The sequence below is a fragment of the Erinaceus europaeus genome, chromosome 19 (assembly GCF_950295315.1).
Source record: "Erinaceus europaeus chromosome 19, mEriEur2.1, whole genome shotgun sequence".
NCBI lineage: Eukaryota > Metazoa > Chordata > Mammalia > Eulipotyphla > Erinaceidae > Erinaceus > Erinaceus europaeus.
The window spans coordinates 41,633,115-41,655,268 of NC_080180.1; the positions used below are offsets into that span (position 1 = coordinate 41,633,115).

The 22,154-nt window shown below is 36.6% G+C and overlaps 1 protein-coding gene across 1 annotated transcript in view; it reads left to right on the forward strand.

Moving 5' to 3' along the window:
• The window catches only part of FSTL5 (follistatin like 5), a 736,076-nt gene that overhangs the window by 146,128 nt on the left and 567,794 nt on the right, over positions 1 to 22,154 (forward strand). The window contains exon 3 of the mRNA XM_007529584.3: positions 21,194 to 21,227. Within this exon, the coding sequence (XP_007529646.1) occupies positions 21,194 to 21,227 (34 nt within the window). The remainder of the gene's footprint in view (positions 1 to 21,193; positions 21,228 to 22,154) is intronic.

Sequence of the window (22,154 nt, forward strand, 5' to 3'; positions counted from 1 at the left end):
GCTAAAACAGACTGCTGATGCTGAGGGTGATCTGGTGTTGAGGTAAAAAAAAAAAATATATATATATATATATATATATATATATATATATATATGTATATATTTACTCAGCACCAGGGTTGTCAGTGGGGCTCAGTGCATGTACTATGATTCCACTGCTCCTAGAGACTATTTTTGTTTTCCATTTTGTTGCCCTTGTTGTTACTGTTGTTATTATTATTGTTGTTGATATTCCTATTGTTGAATAGGACCAAGAGAAATGGAGAGAGGAGGGGAAAACAGAGGGGGTGAGAGAAAGTCACTTGCAGACCTGCTTCATCATTTGTGAAGTGACTCCCCTACAGGTGGGAAGCTGGGGCTCGAACCCGGATCCTTACGCAGGTCCTTGTGCTTTGCCGCCATGTGCACTTAACCCGCTGCGCTACCACCCAAACTCTCAGTGACTCAATTTTCAACAGGCTTACATGGTTACACCTACCATGACTTTCCTGGTAACATTCCATAATGTCCTCCCTGGTAACATGTGCTACCCTCTCCTTGCTGTTTGATTTTGAGGTAAGGGGTATAGGTATATTTTAAGTCATGGCTTGGGCCATTGAAAAAAAATTTTTTTCTCCCATCTACAATAGACATAGTATTAACATTTTATCTATTTTTTCTCATTTTAATCTGTCTTTGATTATAGGGAATGTCTCATCAATGTACCTTGAAGGGTAAAAGGAAATTTACTGTTCTTCCTCTAGAGCATAGTATTTGAAAATTGTAATTTTATGATTTCATTCTAATGGTGAATGTGTTAACACACTTCTTTTCTTAATAAATACATTAAAATATCTGAACAAATAAAAGACGAACTCTATCAAGAGAGTTTATTCTCTAGTCTCTTTTAAATGACCACTCAATCAAAAATGTTTTTAATTAGAAGTATTTTATTAGTGATTTCATGTTCCTTATGTCTGCTTCTCCTGCTTTTGCCTTTTTAGGTAGCACACATGGCATTAAGAAGAATATTTTCACTTGGTACTTCTCACATCAGTTTCCAATAAATTGGGCACCAAGATATCTTGTTTACTTACTTGGAATTCAGAATATGCCTCTGTGCACCTGTCACCTATATTCCAAAACAAGCTCTCAGAAAATAATTCAGTTAGCAGAAAATAATTCAGTTAGGTGATGTTTGGGGGATCATTATCTCTTTTGTTTCTCCTGGGAAGGCTGGGTAGTGACAGGGCATCTGTTACCTTTCCTGTTACTTTAGCAACTGCTCTAATGTCTCTCTTTATTGCTCTCTCTCTCTCTCTCTTCCCCTTTAATTGTTCTCTTATTGTGATTTTTTTTCGGTTCTTCTATTTGTCATTATAGTAACTTTTTTACATTGATTCAGAATAACAAAAGGATGTGTATGTAGGTGTGAAAGATGTTGAGAAGTGGATAACATTGCCCACTTTTTAAGTCTTAAAAAAAAAAACAACTCAGGGCTGAATAGCAGCTGTTTAAATGCACTTATTAACAATGTGCAGAGAGCCTGGTTGCAGCCACCAGTACCCACTTGTGGGCAGAAAGCTTCACAGGTAATGATGCAGTGCTTCAGGTTTTGCTCTCCAGCTCACTCCTACTTTCCTCTCAATTTCACTCTGTCTCTATTCAATAAGAAATGAATACAAAATATAAATATTGGACGAAGGGTAGATAGCATAATGGTTATGCAAAAGGCCTCTCATGCCTGAGGCTCCGAAATCCCAGGTTCAACCTCCTGCACCACTGTAAGCCAGAGCTGAGCAGTGCTCTGGGTAGTAAAAGGAAAAGAAAAGAATATAATAAAATAAAAAGAGAGAGAGAGCTTTCCCTGTTCAATCCTAATGCCTCCTTTTTAGCTTTTCCAGGTACTACCCCTCTGAATAGACCTTGTGCATTACTGAAAGTAAATAAAGTTAACTTTATTTTTGTCAGCAACAAAGGATGCTCTGTAATTATGTTAGATACATTAATTTCAAAACTCTAATAATATAATTTGAATCATAGAGTCTTAACTATACATAATAATGCTTAGTAGTCTGCTAAATAACCCACTAAATACATATGGATCATGGAAAAATGACGCTATTGGGTCCAAAAATTTTATAAAAGAGTATTCTATTTTTAAGGAAATTTATGACATCAAAACCATTTAGGGACAAGAAAGATATCAGACTAAAATGATTTAATCTTATTAAACACAATCCAACTGATAGTAGCTGTTAATTGTGATGTATTTATTCCCAATTTGCGACACAATTTTAGAGAAATTATATACTAAATAGTTCTTATGAGAATTTTATTATGTTAAATAATCTACTTTGTAATGCAGAAATACAAACTTATAACTGCCAGAAACATTTTGAGAAATATAATTTCAAGATATTTTAGACAAAGCTTATTGAATAGATTCACTTCTCGGGAAGGGAATATATAGTTTAACAAGATCCCCAGTGATCCTTATGCACACTAAAATTTGAGAAATTCTGAAACTTTTCCCAAACCGATGACCTTTTATATAGAAGTCAGATGTCTATGTATACATTTTGTATTTCTTAACCTTGACTTTTTTTTTCAGCTAGTCATTCCCCATAGTTCACTTAAATTTTGAGCATGATCTTGACCTATCTTCTCATTCACATAACCCATCCTCATTTGTTTGAGTTATCGACTATACTATTTATAGATTATTACTACATTCGCATTCCATTGTGACTGGGCTTTTCCTGACCTTTGTGATTGCTTGTGCAGTTACTTGACACTCCAGTATGCCATAATACTCTGAAGCAGAATGTGGTTTTCACATCACTCTTGAAAATATTGAGGATGTTAATATTTCTGAGCAATAAGCAATAACTTATTCTTACCTCAAGTTTCATTGTATTTTAAATATGATGTTATAAAACTTGGACATAAAACTTTATTTGATTTCAATATATTATTATTATTACAATTACCAAAGTTCTACTCAGCTCTGGTTTATGGTGGTGCAGAGGATTGAACTTGGGAATATGGAGCCTCGAATACGAGAGTGTATTTTCATAACTATTATACTATCTACCCCCACCCCTCAATATAAATTTTATTAAACTCTGAACTAAGGTTAAATTTTGACATTTGTTTCTTTTTTTTTATAAAAAGAAACATTGACAATACCATAGGATAAGAGGGGTACAACTCCACACAGTTCCCACAACCAGATCTTGGTATCCCATCCCCTCCCCTGATAGCTTTCCCATTCTCTATCCCTCTGGAAGTAGATGGACCCAAGGTCATTGTGGGTTGCAGAAGGTGGAAGGTCTGGCTTCTGTAATTGATTCCCCACTGAACATGGGTGTTGACAGGTCTATCCATACTCCCAGACTGCCTCTATCTTTCCCTAGTGGGCCAGGGTTCTGAGAAATCAGAGTTCCAGAACACATTGGTGGCGTTGTCTGTCCAGGAAAGTCTGGTCGGCATCTTGCTGGCATCTGGAACCTGGTGGCTGAAAAGAGAGTTAACATACAAAGCCAAACAAATTGTTGACCAGTCATGAATCTAAAGGCTGGAATAGTGCAGATGGAGAGTTGAGGGCACTCCATTTTGTAGATAGCTAGTAGGCATATTTTAGTTACAGGGCCTGTGGCTATACTAGTTTTTGTTTTTTGTTTTTTTTTTCTCTGAGCCTGAAATCTGATATGCAAGTGAATCCAAGTTATTGTCTGGGGAGATGATGTCATGGCTGCATAAAGGACCAAGAGCTGGATCAGGGAAGAGAGCAGCTCTCCAATATGGGAAAGATGTATAAATATTGTTGACTATAAACCCTATCGATTTGATGTGGTCTGGGTCCCATATTCAGCTTAGGAGCCTATGTGACCTCTGCATCCCTGTAGATCTGAGCTCACATTCTGTGGTCATGAGTAGGAACATTCCAAACTGCCCCAATATCAGGACCCATATTCCTCAGGTGCTGTCCCGACTCCCTTCGGAAGATGGAACATTCTCTACCATTGTTGATCCCCAAAGAAGTATTGAGTATAATGCATTAATTAAATAAAAAATTAAACATAAATTCCAGGTAGAAATCAAAATTACTTAAAAAATTATATATATATAATATTTTAAAGATTTAAATTACCTTAATTATTGCTTAGCCATTCCCAGACACTTTTTAACTATAACTCATATCTGATTTTTTTTTCAGTTTTATTTTAGCTCAGAGGATTTTACCCCAAAGAGGTAATGAGTTTATTGTTGCTTTTCTTTTTTTCCCCATAAAAGCTCTTGAGTGCAATCTAGATTAAAAAGAAATAAGCAGCGGGAAAGCTTATACAGTGCTACTAGAAAGCTATGATTTAGTGAAACGAGGTCCCTGGAATGTGAAGATTAGATACAAACAGAAGCTGCTTGTCAGCTCTTTTCAGCTGTAGTGCTATTCAGCCAGGTGGGTCACACACCTCAGCTGGGTTGTTCCAGCCCCTCAGGAACTATTTACAGCCTGCTGTCCACAGATCTCTTTATCCTAAGCAGCAGTTTAAGTCATCTGCATGTGCAGATACACAATATCAGATAATATCCATGTACCATCATATTTTTTTCTATGATAATGAAATTAACAGGTGCCTTAAATTAGTCAGGCCTTTTTCTTTGCTTACACATTGAAATTCAGTAACTAGATACATTTGCTCTTAGTTTTTTTTTTTAGACCAGAGCACTGTTCAGCTCTGGTTTATGGTGGTGCGGGGGATTGAACCTGGGACTCTGGAACCTCAGGCATGAGAGTCTGTTTGCATAACCATTATGCTATCTACCCACCGCCTCTTCGTTTGTTTTATTAGGAAATATGTCTGCTGATTATGAAATAATTTAATAAAATTAGGTAACAAAATTATGAAATAATTTAATAAAATTAGGTAACAAAGGAAAAACTGTGCCATGCACAGTATAGTTTAACCCCAGCTGCATTTTCCCTCAATCATATGCTTTGCTTATTAAAACATTTTCCTTTCATACTTATTAGCTAGAACCTAAATAAATAACACTTCATTTATGTTTTAAGTTCAAATTCCACTATTGCACTTTTGGGGTGTCTCTCTCCTTCTCCGGCAGGGTGTCCTCCAGGGGAAAGGTAACGGGCTGGTTCTTTCTCGCTCACGACAGGGGTGACACGAAGTAAAAGACACTAGGGGACTCTTAGCGTGAATCTAGAATCTGAGTCCTTAGAGTCCCAGAATCCTAGAGTCCGTTTATTAGCAAAGTGGACATGAGTTAAATAGAAAAGCAATGGAGGTAATTATTGTTGCAATATGACAGAAATTACAGGTTTCTTAACAGTCAGCATGCCCCTAAGGTAGGGGGTTGGTATGACAGGAATTGATGAGATACAAGACAGTTATTTTCCATAACACAAGCAACTTAATTATCCAAAGGTATTTGAGAGAAGCATAGGGGTTAAACCCGTAGGGTGAGACAGAGAGAAGATGAATATCAAAAGGCCATATAGTTTGGAATCTCTCTTGTCTGGGGTCTGAGGTGTGTGATGAAGTGTGTGATAAGGTGTGTTCTTCTGTGATCAGAAGGTGACTTTGAATGAGTGAATCTGCGGCCATGTGGCCTGCAGTTAATGGAGGGAAGTACTGGGGTATCTGTGGGCCTGAGAGTCAAGAAGGAAAGAACCAAGTCTGAGTTTCCCCCCTTATGCTCACCTCGGTTGAGAGAGACTTACCAAGAGGTTATCTTCTCAGACCTCCATCCAAAGATGGGGGTGGTTCTCCCTAAGCTCTATCAGGCTCACACATGTTCCCAACATCTCCTCCTAATTTCTTTAATTAATTAACAGTGTTTATGGATCAATGTCAGTTAGAGCATTTCTTTCCTCTAAAGGAATACGAGTGTAAGCGTGAACTGAGACTCTCTGTACTGAAACATTAATTATGTCATGTATGCGTTTCTTGAGGAATTGAATGAGGCAAGGAATAATCATCGATAGAGCTACCATAGCTAGCAAAGGGCCTAGGAGAGGTAGAAGCCAAGCAGTTAAAGGAGAAGAGAACCAGGAGTTAGTATTGAAAGGGGAAAAGGAATTCTTAATATCACAGCTAAGTTTGTGCAAGATATTAACATTTCGGTTTTACAAATCTAATTTCATTTACAAAAGAAACAACATTTTTCTAGACAAAGATCACACTATTTAGCATAAATCAAGTCCAAACCATGGCAGTTCTGGAGTACCACCTTGGCAAGGGAGTTCATCTGTCTCTGGAGAGGCTCCAAGCTGTCCGAGGTGAAGTCAAATGGACTGTCGAAGTTGATTTTCAATGTGTCCAGCAGCATAGAGAGATTGTCCCAAAGTCTACCAGCAAGTTTAAGGGATGCAGTCAGTTGATGTGAGTCCAGGGGAAGAAACAGCAAGTCTGGTCCTCTGGTGCGTCAGCGCCAGCTGATGAAATTCTTCTTCTTCATAGAGGGTCAGCTGTGGAATAAGAAAAACTAGGAGGCAAGGGCTGTATTTTGAGAATTTCAGTGTATGAACCTGTGCAAGGACAAACAGCACATTGTATATCAGTTCTTAGTGAAATTTAGGTTGTTTAAAGTTACCATAAGTTATGATATTTATTTTGCATAAACTTAAAATTGTTGTCTAATGTCATCTGAGCTTTTTAATTTTTTACTTATTTTTACTTACTTTCCAAATCCTGTATTAGGGGAATTGCTGTCTTATAGGATAGTTGTTGACACAGAAACAACCTATTAGCTACTCAAGTTAGGTGTCTGCAAACCATTCCCACCACCTATCCAGTTATTTCTCCATTATGGACCAGTTACTCTCTGCCCTCTCTAGTTACCGCAGGGCTCTCTGCTTTGTTAGGACAGTGATAAGGAGATAGTGAGAGCGAGAGTAAGAGTGAGAATCAGACCATCACTCTGGTACTTGTGATGCCAGTGACCAAAATCAGGACCTTGTGCTGAGACCCTGGCACTGTATCCACTATATCACCATCAGGGCCATAGCCTTGAGTAGTTTTATAAATGCTTGCTCTTATGTGAAAGGGAAAAAATCATCTTAATATATATGTATGGAACTAATGTTGCTTAGCAGTTACAGTACAGAATTTTATGCCTGAGGTCCTCAGATCCATTCCAGGCACCACACATGCCAGAGTGCTGCTTTGGTGTCCTCTTTCCTAAAATATTTTATAAAAATAAGTATATAAATACATTGATATTTTATTACAGAGAGATGTCATTTACATAACAATATCAAGTTTTTATGTAATTAGATCCTAAAAGGCTTGTTTGCTTTTACTTCCTAAACTTTATGCTCTCTATCAATTAGAGAAAACTATTGAACTTCATCAAATAATCATGACTTTAGAATTATAGTCATTTAATATTTCCCATTCTGAAAAGTATTGGTTTTTCTCTATTTTAGCCTATGTTATTCATTAACCGTATTTTGGCAAATTAAACTTTAGTAAGTCTGATGAGATTCTATTTTTCCTTGAAAGTAATATATTTCTTCAAGTCTCAGCTGCTGTAGATTTAAAATTTGACAAAATAATCTTTGTTTCCAAGTTGCTTTATTCTGGTTATTTAATCATTAACTTAGTTTTGAGATATGTTTTATTTTATTTATTTTTTTTGCCACTGGGATTATCACTGAGGCTTGGTGCTTACTCTATTCCACCATTCCCTGTGCCATATATATATATATATATGTATATATAGAGAGAGGGGGGGAGAGGGAGGGGGGGAGAGAGGAAAGAGAAGAAAAATAGAAACATAGAGAAGAAGGAACCAAAGAACCAGTCATATTTCACCTCTCATGAAACTTCCTCCATGCAGATGGGGGCTTGGGAGCGTAAATCAGATTCTTGATGCTTGGCATTGTGTATGCTCTGTTAGGAGAACCACCATCCTTTCCTGAGCATCTTAAAATTTTTTATTAATGGTTTAATATTGATTTACAAAATTATAAGACAACAGAAGTATAATTCTGCACTGTTCCCACCACCAGAAGTTTGTGTCCCCATTACCTCCTATGGTAGCAGTAATTGTCTTAAGGTCATAGATATGGGTTATTATTTCTATAACTGTCTCTCTATATATATATTTGCACATTTTTCTGTATTCCTTTGTTCTCTATCTTTCTAAGTCAGTCTACTACTTCTGAGTGTCCTTTATTTATTTATGTATTTATTTATTTATTCCCCTCATTTCTCTCTGGGTCCTGATGGAACTGGAGTTCAGAGCCCTATGGTCTTCTTCCCCTATGATTTCTCCCCTAGTGGGAGTATGGACCAAACTTTTCTATGGGGTGCAGAAGGTGGGAGTTCTGGCTTCTGTAATTGCTTCTCTGCTGGACATGGGCATTGACAGGACAGTCCATACCCCCAGCCTGTAGCTGGGGAAATAGGGAGAAAGAAAAAGAGAGGTACCAACAGGTTAGCTTCACCACTCATAAAACCTCTGGGCAATAGATAGCTTGGTTTCTTAAATTAAAAAATTATATACAATAATTCTACTCTCAAAAGGATTCATTCTAAATATTTGCATATATTTCAAACAATGCAAATCTTATTATGTACGTTAACTTCCTTCAGAATCATAAAATGATCTTGGATTATTTTCACACTTCCAAATAGTTCCTCTGTTATCGTTGTCTAGCTTTCAAGTTGTATCTATTTAGTTTGGGTCATCTAATTTTTTTTTTTTTTACATTGAAGGTTTCTAGTGATCCTAAAATTTTCTTGGGGGGGGGTAATTTCTTTTTCCTGATTTCTCAATTTCTTTCAATCCTGTTGATTATACAATTTTTAAATACATTTTTATTTATTTATTTTTTTATTGGACAGAGATGGAGAAATCGCAAGGAAAGGGAGAATTAGTGAAAGAAAGAGAAACACCAGCAATACAGATTCACTACTTATGAAGCTGTCCCCACTAGGTGGGGACCAGGAACTTGAACTGGGGTCCCTATCCATCCTATTGTGTGCTCATCTAGGTACATCATCACCCAGCACTCTTGAATCAACAGGTTTTTTTTTTTAATAAATGTTTTCATTTTCTCTAACTTCATAGGTTAACAAATAGTTTAACTGGGAATTTTATATTAATTTACATGGTAATGTTTGAACAAAGTTTGAAGACTTTTCCTATTTGGCATTGTTTTTACTAGAAAGTATAACAATTTATTCATGTATAAATATACCTATCTGTACAGATAGATTCTGTAAATCATTTTATTCTATATTTAAGTTATATTTTTCTACTTTAAATTTTTTTTTATTTATTTACTTATTCCCTTTTGTTGCTCTTGTTTTATTGTTGTAGTTATTATTGTTGTTATTGATGTCATTGTTGTTGGATAGGACAGAGAGCAATGCAGAGAGGAGGGGAAGACAGAGGGAGAGAGAAAGACAGACACTTGCAGACCTGCTTCACTACCTGTGAAGCGACTCGCCTGCAGGTGGGGAGCTGGGAGCTTGAACAAGGATCATTGTGCTGGTCCTTGCACTTTGCGCCACCTGCGCTTAACCCTCTGCACTACTACCCGACTCCCATATTTTTCTACTTTTAATGTGTACTATGACAATTTATAATTTTTAATTTATATTTTACTAGTGTGATTAGTAGTTTATAGTTATACAGTTTTTGATATGTGTATAGAATTCCCCAGTTTTCTGCACCCCCCCCCCAACTCCTCCTCCACTATCAAGCACCAAGTCCTGAAAAACCTCCTTCCTTCCCCACTCTGAGTCCTTTACTTTGGTGCAATACCCCAAACCTAGTCCAAGTTAAACTTGTTGTTTCCCCTTTCTATTTTTTCTTTCTCAAATTCTGTCCATGAGTGAGATCATCCCATATTCATACTTCTCTTTCTGGTTTATCTCACTTAACATGATTCCTTCAAGCTCCATCCAATATGAGGTGAAGATGAATTCATCATTCTTAATAACTGAGTAATAAATATATATACAACATTCTTAGCCACTCATCTGTTGTTGGACACCTATGTTGCTTCCAAGTCTAAGTTATTACAAATTGTGCTACTATGAACATAGAATTTTTTTTCTTTTTTTTTTTATTTAAGAAAGGATGAATTAACAAAACCATAGGGTAGGAGGGATACAACTCCACACAATTCCCACCACCCAATCTCCATTTCCCACCCCCTCCCCTGATAGCTTTCCCATTCTCTATTCCTCTGGGAGTATGGACCCAGGGTCATTGTGGGTTGTAGAAGGTGGAAGCTCTGGCTTCTGTAATTGCTTCCCTGCTGAACATGGACGTTGACTGGTCGGTCCATACTCCCAGTATGCCTCTCTCTTTCCCTGGTAGGATGGGTCTCTGGGGAAGCAGAGCTCCAGGACACATTCGTGGGGTCTTCAGTCTGGCAACCTGATGACATCTGTAACCTGGTGACTGAAAAGAGAGTTAACATACAAAGCCAAACAAATTGTTGAGCAATCATGGACCCAAAGCTTGGAATAGTGGAGAGGAACTGTTAGGGGGGTACTCACTGCAAACTCTAGTGTACTTCTGCTTTCAGGTATATATTTTGCAGTAGTTTACGGATACGTGTGAAGATATGCTCTCTCTCACAGAAACTTGTGTATATCTAGGTTTTGGGACTTTGTTAGAAAGTGAACCACCTGAGATGGAGAGTATACTATGAAAGGAAAGGTCTCACCCGAGTAATGAAGCTGAAGGGTTGTCATTCCACAAGTGAAGTCTCTGGACATAGTCTGAAGTGAAGCATGTTGAGGTGGCCATCGTGTTGGTTAGGTTGTGATTGGCAGATGCAATATTATTTGATATGGATTGGGAGAGGCATACAGGAAAGTGGGCCCTATCCAAGGGTTCCAGGACTGGGGGAAGTAGGGGCTCTATAGTGGAGATGTGAGGTTCCTGCTGTCTTAGGGTTCAAAAAGACAATCGATAGTTAATGTTATCATCACATTATTTGGTAATTGGGTTAACTTTGAAAAGTCCTTTTGTTAGGGTTTGCTGTACAGTACCCAGTATCTTGTATATAGCTGTGCTATTGGTTGGTTCTGATCTACTTGGTCTAGGCTTTTGAGAGAGTCTGCATATCAATTACACAGCCTATATATTGAAAAGATTCAGTTTGTGTTTTGAAAAACTTCGAGACATACAATTAATTTTCCCCCTCTTGTATTAACTAGTGATTTATATGACTACATTTTACTAGGAGTGTACATAAACACCATTCCCACCACCAAAAGACTATGACCCATGCCTCCCACCCACTCCCACCCCCCCACTGACCCAGGAAGCTGCATGTCTACCCCTCACCGCAGGGTTTTTACTTTGGTGCCCTACTTACAATTTGGTCAGATCCTGCTTTTATTTTGCCTTTCAGATCTTCTTACTCAACTTCTGTTGATGATCATACCATACTCATCTTTATTTCTGACTTAGCTCACTTAACATAATTGTTTCTAGCTCTGTCCAAGATAGGTCAGAGAAGGTGGGTTCATTGTTCTTGATAGCTGCATAGTATTCCATTGTGTATATATACCACAGCTTTCTCAGCCACTCATCTGTTGTTGGGCACCTGGGTTGCTTCCAGGTTTTAGCTATTATGAATTGTGCTGCTATGAACATAGGAGTACACACCTCTTTTTGGTTGGGTGTTATGGAATCAGTCCTTGGGGTATAACCCCAGGAGAGGAATTACTGGATCATATGGAACGTCCATGTCTAGCCTTCTGAGAGTTTTCCAGACTGCTCTCCACAGAGGCTGTACCAATTTACATTCCCACCAGCAATGCAAAAGGGTTCCTCTGTTCCCACAACCTCCCCCACATTTGTTGCTGCTGTCCTCTTGAATCTTGATGTCCTTTCTGTTATTCAGGTCTGGGAAGTTTTCTTCTATTATTTCCTCTAGAATATTTGCTTCCCCTTCCTCTCTTTCTTCCTCTGGCAGGCCAATTATGCGAATGTTACTTCTTTTGAGATCATCCCATATGTCTCTGTTGTTATTTTCAGTGTCTCTCAATCTCTTTTTAAGCTCTTTCACCTCTTTCTTAGTTTTCTCTAACTCATTCTCTGTCTGACTAATTCTGTTTTCTGCTTCTGTTAATCTGCTTTCCCTTGCCTCAGCTTCTTTCTTCATTAAAGCTATTTCAGCTTTCAGTTCTCTAAATGCCTCAAGATAATCAATATTTTCCTTGGGGGTCTCAACTGTTGTTTCCCTAATACCTCCATTCCTTTCCTCCAATGTTGTTCTCATTTCTGTGATTAATAAGTTTATTATTGCTTGCATACTTTTCTTATCTATGGTTACTTCTGGCTGATTTGTAGTTTCTTCTGGGCTCTTGTCTTCATTCATTGGAGTAGTAGTTTTATTTGTTTTTGATCTACCCATTTTTTTGATTTATGTGTTTCTTTTTTTTTATACTCTTTTGTTCCTCAGCTGTTGTGTCTTGAGTACAAGCAACACTGTACTAAATACCTTTATGGCAATTGCACTCACCAACCTCAGGAATTACAGTAGCAACTGAAGGAAGTATTGAAGCAGTTTAATCATTACCAGTTAGCCAAACAATTTCTCCAGTCTGTGAAAAAATAGTAACCAAATCCCAGTGAATAAGAGAGAAGAAAGAAGGGATAGCAAGAATAGATAGTTATGCAAATATATTATCCACTGTATATTCTAGGGGTAGCAAGAGGGGAAAGGGAACTAGAGCAGAGATACACAAATAGAGAGTCCACTCTGAGTCAGATTTCTTCCCCAAAATAATTCACAAATTCAGAAAGGCAAAGAAGGAAGGAAGAAGTGTATGTCAAGATACAAAAAAAAAAAAAAAAGAAAGAAAAAGAAAAAAGAGACAAGTGAGAGAAAAGGGAAAAGATAAGAAAAAGAGCTGTAATTAAAGAGCAGTCAAAGGAAAGGTTTTTTTATTGCTTTATTTTTAATTTAATTTAATTTAACTTTTCAAATTATCTAGGAGGAGGAGGGAGGGGAGAGCCTGTAGATAAGATGCCCACTACCCTAGCAATGATGCCCACTACCCTAGCAATGAAAGATACCCTAAGAGTTAATTCTGATCAACCTAAAGGGGGGGAAGATATATGTCTTTATATAATATAATAATAAAATCGAGCAGGGTAAAAAAAAAAAACCCTGTCCCAGATTACCTCAAACCTCGTGATCAGAGGCAGCTGATTGTTAAGAATGAGAAAAAAAAAAAACACCTCAGGACTAGACAAGGATAGCTGAAATAGACAGTTATGCAAATCTACTATCCACTGTATATTCTAGGGGAGGCTAAAGGAGTCAGAATTCTTCCCCAAAATAATTCCCAAATGTTTGTCAGTGAATTCAAAAAAGCACATTGTTTGGTGGTGTGGGGGCTGGGGCCTATGGCTTTGGAAGCTGTAGGATTAAGGAAGAAAGGATGACAGGAATGAGAAAAGGAGAAAAAAAAAGAGAGAAAAATAAGAAAAAGAACAGTCATAAAAGAGCGATGAAAGGAAAGAGTTTTTATTTATTTATTTATTTATAATTATTTAATTAGCTATGCGGGGTGAGGTGGGGGAGGGTTGGCTACTTAGAAAGAAAAAAGGCCAGAGGTTTCAGAAGGGTATAGACTTAGAATGAATGATATTCCCTGGTGGGACAGGAATTTGGTAAAGACAGAAGCTCCTAGCAGGGGAGCCTGCTAGGAGCTGGTCCCCAGGGACTGGTTATAGGGGGGTGGGAGGGGAGGAGATTTGCTTTATAATTAAATGGAAAAAAAAAATTTCCCCCTTTTTTTCTACTCTAATTTTTAACCCATATTAAGTTATAGTCACCTCCTTGGTGTCACTACTAGGACCCCTTATTGACTGGCCTACTAAAGACAGAAAACCCTACTGTTTCCAGAAGATGTGGTCAGAGCTCAAGCCACTAGCAGCTTCCCAGTCTGCCATCTTCCGGGAAAAACCCATAGAATTTTTTAAACATATTTTTACAGGTGATCTGTTATTACTACTTACTCTCCATTATACAATAAATAACATATATCTTATAAATTTAGATTATCTTGCAATATAAAATTTAAATATATCTTGAATTGCCTAATATAATTCATTTTCAAAACTGTTTGCATTTTCGTATTGGGGAAATATTCTTGCTAGCTATTTCATGAATGTTTATTTTTTAAATTGACTTACCTATCCAGTTGTATTTGATTAAAACTTTTTAAATTATCTTTATTTAGTTGGTAGAGATAGTCATAAATCTAGAGAGAAGAAGGAGAAAGAGAGAGAGAGAGAGAGAGAGAGAGAGAGAGAGACCGAGACCTGTGATACTGATTTACCACTTGCAAAACTTTCCCCTTCAGATGGGGACTGGAGCCTTGAACCTGGGTCCTTGTGCATTGTAACATCTACACTCAACCAGGTGTGCAACCACCCAGTCCCAATTTTTTGTTTGTTTTGTCCTTTTATTTCTAAAAATAGGTAAATTACCCCAGGATTTCCAGGAAAGGCTTACTAGGATATAATGCTTAAATAAAATCACAGTATATTTGTGTTTTATAATTTCAGTTTTAGTTTCTATATGTTTTTGAAGAGTCAAAAACTTCTAATTTATAGTTATTAAAATAATTGTTGCAAACACTTGTCTAGAAAACCTTGTTAATCTTATCACAATTTTTAATTCAAATGTGTTCATATTCTTAATCTATTTTTGTTCTTTGTTTCCTTGGGGTCTATTATTTTTGTTCCTTCAGTTGAATATGTAGTTTGAGATTTGTATTAGATTTTTTTGTTTGTCTCTTGACAATTAATGATAAAGTTTCAGCAGATGTTGACTTTCCATATCCATGAATTTTGTCCTGTAGTGCTTTTTATCTGTTTGAATCTAAATATTTTATAATTATTTTTATTTCCATAATAATAAGATCACTATTTAGTTATCTTCTCTTTATATTCTGGTTACAGAGCAATAAGTTCATAAAACACTAGATTTTAGGACAGAAAGAGAAACACAAAGTCAGGCTTGGGTTGGGTGTTTTATACTGCACCAAAGAAAAACTCTGGGAAAGGCAGAATGGAAAAGAGTGAAGAGGGCCTTGGGGTCTTGATATATGATGATAGAAATACCTAAACTGTGCCTAAGTGCAAGGAAAGCTCTGGAAGGCTTGCCTTGTCCACCCCATCCCCACCACTCTGTTGGCCACCAGAGAGGTGTCCTAGAGGAGTAGAACAGGCCGCAGTGGGGGCGAGCACGCCGAGTGAAGACTCTGGACGCTATGGCAGGGGATAGTGCATTTATTGGGTTTCAAGGGGGTCTTCTTATACTTGAGCAAGCAGGCAGAGAAGAGGAAGTGTGTCTTGGACCAATGATTCTAAAGGTCAATATGGTGTAGCGGGAACAAGCTGGGGACAGGGACATTGTGGCCTTAACAGGAACCCTGCTGGAGCAAAGACTGATACAATCTCAACGGTTAAGCTATTTATGACTTGGGTACTTCCAACTGTTATATGCTTACGGGGAAAATAAACTTTATCTTGTTTGTGCAGCAGTTTTGGCCAGCAGACGCTGCCCCACAGGGCAGGTGCAGTGAGCTGGCATCAAAGTCATTAGGGAGAGGGAGGAGCGGCAGAGAGACCCTTAGGTCTCCTGCTGTCTCAAGGAGAGACTATGGGGTCTGAATCCTGCCTGACCGGCAACATCCCCACACCTAAGAATCTTCTGCAAACAGTTGTCATGGGGAGAAGAGAAACTGTACCCATGTGTAAGCATCCATACTGTAAACCATCAACCACCTATAAAATGGGAGGAAAAAACATTTGCTTTTATTAATTTAAATGATGCCAAATTAATTAGATGACTAATTAATCTCACTGATTTATTCCAAACTTCCTTGATAACCTAATGTATAGCAAATTTGTATTCATCTTATAGTATGTTATTTATCATGAAAAAATAATTTGTACCATTTCTTCTGTTTACTCCTTCCATCTTTAGTTTCTGGTTTTTTTTCCCTAGAACCCCTATTATTAGCCTGTGATTCTACAAATTCGAAGTCCTATGTCACTTAGCTTTATATTTTTCCCCATTTTTTTTCCAGGAGACTTTCTCACAATTTAGCCTTGTGCTTTACTTATCATCTTTCTTTCATTTTTTATATTTATTTAATTATTTTCCCTTTAGTTGCCCTTTTTTTAATGCTCTAGTTATTATTGTTGTTGTTATTGATGCCATCATTGTTAGGACAGAGAGAAATAGAGAAAGGAGGGGAAGACGGAGGGGGAGAGAAAGACACCTGCAGACCTGCTTTACCACTTGTGAAGCGACTCCCCTGCAGGTGGGGAGCCTAGGGCTCTGACTGGGATCCTGAGGTCTTCCTGTCCTTGCCCTTTGAGCCATATGCACTTACCCCCACTGTACTACTGCTGAACTCCCCTCATCATCTTTCTCATTCACTATACTATTTAACTGATTTCTTGTATTCATCATTTGGACACTTTGTTTTTTTAATTTTTCCAGTTAAATTTTCTTTAATAGTTGTTTTCTCATTTTATGCTAAAGTATTTTCTTATGTATATCCATTAATATCGTTATCAAATCATAAGATAGTTTATGTTTCCCATTCTGCTTTTGGTTACAATAGAAATTTTATACTGAGATAAATTCAATATGCGAGGTCATGTTTCCTTAGTAAATCCTTTCAACCAGAGGACCATCATAGGCACCAAATACCTCCTTGGCTTCTGTAATTTTCTGTAAGCTCCTATTCTGAGTTTTACTTTTTTCTTCATAAAAACAATAGTTTCCTTTTTTACTCTTATAAAAAATGAGTTATGCAGTATACCATTAGAATTATATCATTTATATCTTATTATTTGTATTGTTATTATCGAATGTAATAGGTGAAGGAACAAGAAAATACGACTAGGAAGAGAGACAGCTGAACAGACAGGTGTATATCTTGCCTTGAGCATGGCCTAGGTTCATACCTTGGTACAACATATGTTGTTGCCGCATCACCACAGGGAAACTCTGATGCTGTGCTATCTCTTTTTCTTTGTCTCTCTATCTGAATGATAATTTCTTCCTCAAGCAATTTGTCCCATGCATGTTTGAAGCTCTGGTCCTCTTGCTAAATCTGCTACTACTGCTAATAATAATAATAATAATATCAATAGCATTAAAGCTGATTTTGCATACAGAGAATAAAATCCATATGATCTTTGTCAGGTGCTAAGTTGAGCACGGGAAAAATGGGGAGATGTATATAAATTTGTCATGCCCATTTCTTTCATACGTGCATATGTGTATTAATAAGTATGTATTTCAAATAATTTTCTAAATAGTTGAGAGTTTCTGAGGTAGATTTTAAACATTCTCTCCTCTTAAAAAGATTTAACTATAGGGAGTCGGGCGGTAGCGCAGCGGGTTAAGCGCACTTGGCACAAAGCGCAAGTACTGGCTTAAGGATCCCTCTTCAAGCCCCCGGCTCCCCACTTGCAGGGGGGTAGCTTCACAGCAGGTCTGCAGGTGCCTATCTTTCTCTCCCCTCTCTGTCTTCCCCTCCTCTCTTGATTTATCTCTGTCCTATCCAACAACAACGACAGCAGTAACAACAACAATAAACAAGGGAAACAAAAGGGAATAAGTAAGTAAATAAATAAATATTTTTTAAAAAAGATTTAACTGTAGTCCAGGAGGTGGCAGTGGTGCAGTGGACTCTCAAGTATGAGGTCCAGAGTTCAGTTCCCAGGAGCACATGTACTAATGTGATGTCTGGTTCTTTCTCTCTCTCCTCCTATCTTTCTCATAAGTAAATAAATTCTTTAAGAAAAAAAAAAGATTTAACTATTTGAAATGATGGATATTTTGATTATGTCAGTCATTCAGCCAATAGTTGTGTGTGTGTGTGTGTGTATGTGTGTGTGTAAATTATTCTTACTATTTCTTCTTTTCTGTTTTCATTTTAGTTTCTTTTTTTTTTCCCCTGGAATTCCTATTACTAGTTGATAACTGCATGGCTTAGAAGTCTCTCTTTACATAATTTCACTGATGAGTCAGCTATCACTTTTTGTCTGTGATTCTTTGCTTTCATTAGATAATATATGTAGATAAATTAAAATTTGCTTCTCACAAAGACTGCTGTATGTGTTCCATTACTATTAATACTTAGTATACCTTTCAGAGATACTTGGAATCAACCTCTTTGCTTGTTGGGACTAACATTTAAACTGTTAATTCTTGCTGTTCTTATTTTATGCATCAAGCCCCTTGATAGCCTGTGCATAGAATAGTTTATTAGTATGAGTTAACTTGGACTCAATTAATATTTTCTATATAACTCACATAGTTATATAAATTCTGTTATCAATAATAAATTCATATTTTATATACTTTTAATAGTATTCATATAGATTGAATAACTAAGAAATAGTACAATATTTCAGCAACTGGATTTTTTTAAAGTCAATTCATTAGATTCTTACAAAATAATTACTTTTGTCCCAATTGCCATTTACAGATTTAGTAAACCACAATCCAAATCAATTAAAGCACATACACAGATGAAATATTCTTTATATGTGTCTGCATTTTCAGTTATCCATATACAAATTCACTAATTTCCACACCAGCATTCATTAGTGATGTGTAACTTTATTTACTTCACATCTTTTAATTAGTGATTGGTGTTTGGAATATCTCTTTTTTTCACACCACAAAAACAGTGTAAAACTGTTATAGTAATTAGTGTGTTTAATATATATGGCTATAACTGGAAATACATTTTCTTTCAAACAGAGGTCTTTCTTGAAAATATTTGTATATAGTCCTTATAGTTGAAAATGTGTATAATTGAGGTTTGCTTAATTATCCACAGTTCTTAAGGTCTCAGGTATTTTATCATTCTATGCTTTTGCGCAGCTTAATACTCTTTTCTCATAGAAGGTATTTTTATCATAATGCAATCTTCACTCAAGAAGCATTTTTACTATGAAATTTTCTCTACCCCATATACAACAACACCTTCCTCCCATTCTTGTTTCTATATAAGCCTATAAATTCTTTGTTATTCTCTTGTAATAAATATAGAAGGACTATACAGAAGGACCAGGGTTTAAGCTCCCAGCCCCTACTTTCAAGGAGAAAGCTTCACAAACACTCAAGCAGTACTGCAGGTGTCTGTCTCTCACTCTCTATCTATCTTCTTTTCTGTAAATTTCTCTTTGTCCCATCAAATTAACTAAATAAAGTTTTAAAAGCTTATTTTAAAAACCTATTCAAGAAGCGACTAGTTTAGTATTTCAAAGTTCTACCAAAGTGATAGCTTGATTATTAGAAATTAAGATATCTCAATGATATTTCAAATTTATTCAAGAAAAAATAAGATAAATGGAAAACAGATCTGAAAATTATCTATTTATGTATTTAATTATTTATTTGCTGGGGTTTGGTGCAGGCACTACGAATCCACTGCTCCTGGCAACCATTTTTTCCATTTTATTGGATAGGACAGAGAGAAATTGAAAGAGTAAGGGGAGAGAGAAGGGAAGAAAGAAAGACATCTGCAGACCAGCTCATTGCTTGTGATGCTTCTCCCTGCAGGCAGGGGTCTGGGAACTCAAACCCTGATCATTGGGCAAGTCCTTGCACTTAGTACTATGTGCCCTTAACCAGGTGGCTACTACAGGGCTCCCTTGATCTGAAAATGGGTATATGCATGATCAATTCTGTCCCAGTATTTACTATATATCTTCTTTTCTTCCTCAAGTCCCACAGCTATAAATATATTTAAAATTAAACAAAATGATAGACGAACAGTAACCACACAAACATTGTATCTTATTTTTTGTCTCATCACATTATTTGGGGGGAGGGTGTTAATGGTTCACAGGACGGTTGTGGACACAAGAGTACAATTTCTCATCTCCCCATGATAGGTGTTTGCAAAACACTCTCACTCCCAACTTAGGTCCTTTCCTTTCTACCTTTATATAACTGGACCTCAAAGCCCCACTTCCTTCCCCCAACCTATCCTAATACCCCTTCCTCGGAGTGCTTTTGTTAGGTGCAATACACAAATAAAAACATATTTGCATAGTGAATAAATGGAACTCAATGATTTCATTAAATGAGTTGGTTCAATTAATATATTTTACGAATATTCATATTTATTTTCAAAATACGATTAGGATTGTGTATAGTTAAACATCATCATATTTTTACTATGGTATCCAAATTGCTTTACCTGTATTTCTGTAGCTCAATGTGTATAGACATATATACATACAACTCTAATTATTTGATTTTAATTATCCTTATTGATTTATTGGATAGAGACAGCCAGAAATCGAGAAGGAAGGGGAAGATATAGAGGAAGAGAGACAGACACCAGCAGCTTTACTTCACCACTCTCAAAGCTTTCCCCCTGCAGGTGGAGACACGGGCTTGCACTTGGTTCCTCGCACATTGTAACAGGTGCATTCAGCCAGGTGCACCACCACCTGGCCCACATATGCCACTACTAAAAGCATATTTCAAAATTATTTTTATTGTGAACATCTGAAATTTCGAGTAGAATAGGCTTGAATATTAATTAGGGACCTATAGAGTACACAATTTTTATTTAAGAAATTCAAGCAGGTTAAAATGTTTGAGGTTGCTAGGCAACTAATAAGGAGAAGTAAAATTGAAAGACAGGTTGCCTGAAGCTCTGTTTGCATAAATACTATAATAGAATTATTGTCAACTTTAGCCTTAGAAACATGAAGACTATTTAAATTTCATTTTTCTATTATTGGATTCTCCAGTTTTGCCTCAAACATTTTAACTCACCGCTAATTTATAATTAAAGTAGAGGTATTACAAATAAATCTTGACATTATAATTCTATATCTATTGAAACTAAATGAAAATGACCCAAGAGATATGATAGGTGTGGCTACTTGTTCATAATGAATTAACCACTTAAGTATAACTTATTATTGATATAATGTAGTGATTTCATAGATACGTATATATATCCAATATGACTAATTATTAAACTGATAGAAATTTTGTCTTGAATAGTTTATAAAGTGAGATTTGTGTTACTGTGTCTTCTGAGTATATGCACAATGAAGTCTTTTGACAGGTAGTTATAATAATGTTATAGATGAGACTGTTGAACATGTGTTTATGGATTTTGATCTATTTCTGTTTTAATTCCAGCAGGAAAAAAGTCAAGAAAGTGCAAGAATTAAAGGTAAGAAATGACTATTTAAGATAATGGCTTCATAAGATCTGAAGTATAGTTTAAAAAATTGATGCTATTCAAAAAAAAGAAAGAAAGAAAGAAAGAAAGAAAGGAAGAAAGAGAGAAAGAAAAGGAATGGAAATTCTAAGTCTTAAATATGAGTTGAAGCTACTGTGAACCATCTGAAAATTCTTCAAGGCCACAGAGGATATCTTATTGAGATTGTGTTTCTTTCTCTGGTGTTCTTGGGAATGTCAACACGATTTTCTGTTCATCTCCTGGATTGCCATGCATGATTCCCAGAGTGTTGTTTGTAAGAGCTGGTGTCGTGTCACATCTGTGATTTAGCATATAGGACTTTTCAAAATATATCTCATAGACAACGACTTAGCCACTGTTTCTTTTTTTTTTCTATGAAAAATCAAGGGAATATTGTCTTGACTATTAAAACTCAGTGATAGCAAGCAGTATAGCATTGTGAATTCTAGTCGTCGGCTCTTCTTTAAAGACACTCTTCTTTAAAATTTGAAGATTCCTCATTGAAATAAGAAATTACTCTGAATTGATTGTAATATTTCAACAAAGGTTCTATTAACCCGTGTTCCTGCTCATCATTATGATGGTACTTTAGAGAATGTTCCCGTATTAAACCCTCTGGCCTCTCCATGTAGGTGTTGGCTCTTCTGTTCTTTACTTACCATCCACATCCATTGCATTCTCAAACTTGACTTTGGGGCGGGCGCACACGCGTGTGTGTGCATGTGCGTGTGCGTGTGCGTGTGTGTGTGTGTATGAATAAATTATTTGTTCAATTTTGTTCCATGTTATATAAAAAAAGAAAAACTGTGTATTAGTCACTAAGTTTGAATATACTCCTGGAAAGATGAAGTGAGTTAGATTTCTGAGGTTCTCTAGATGATGCCACTGGTTTTTTTT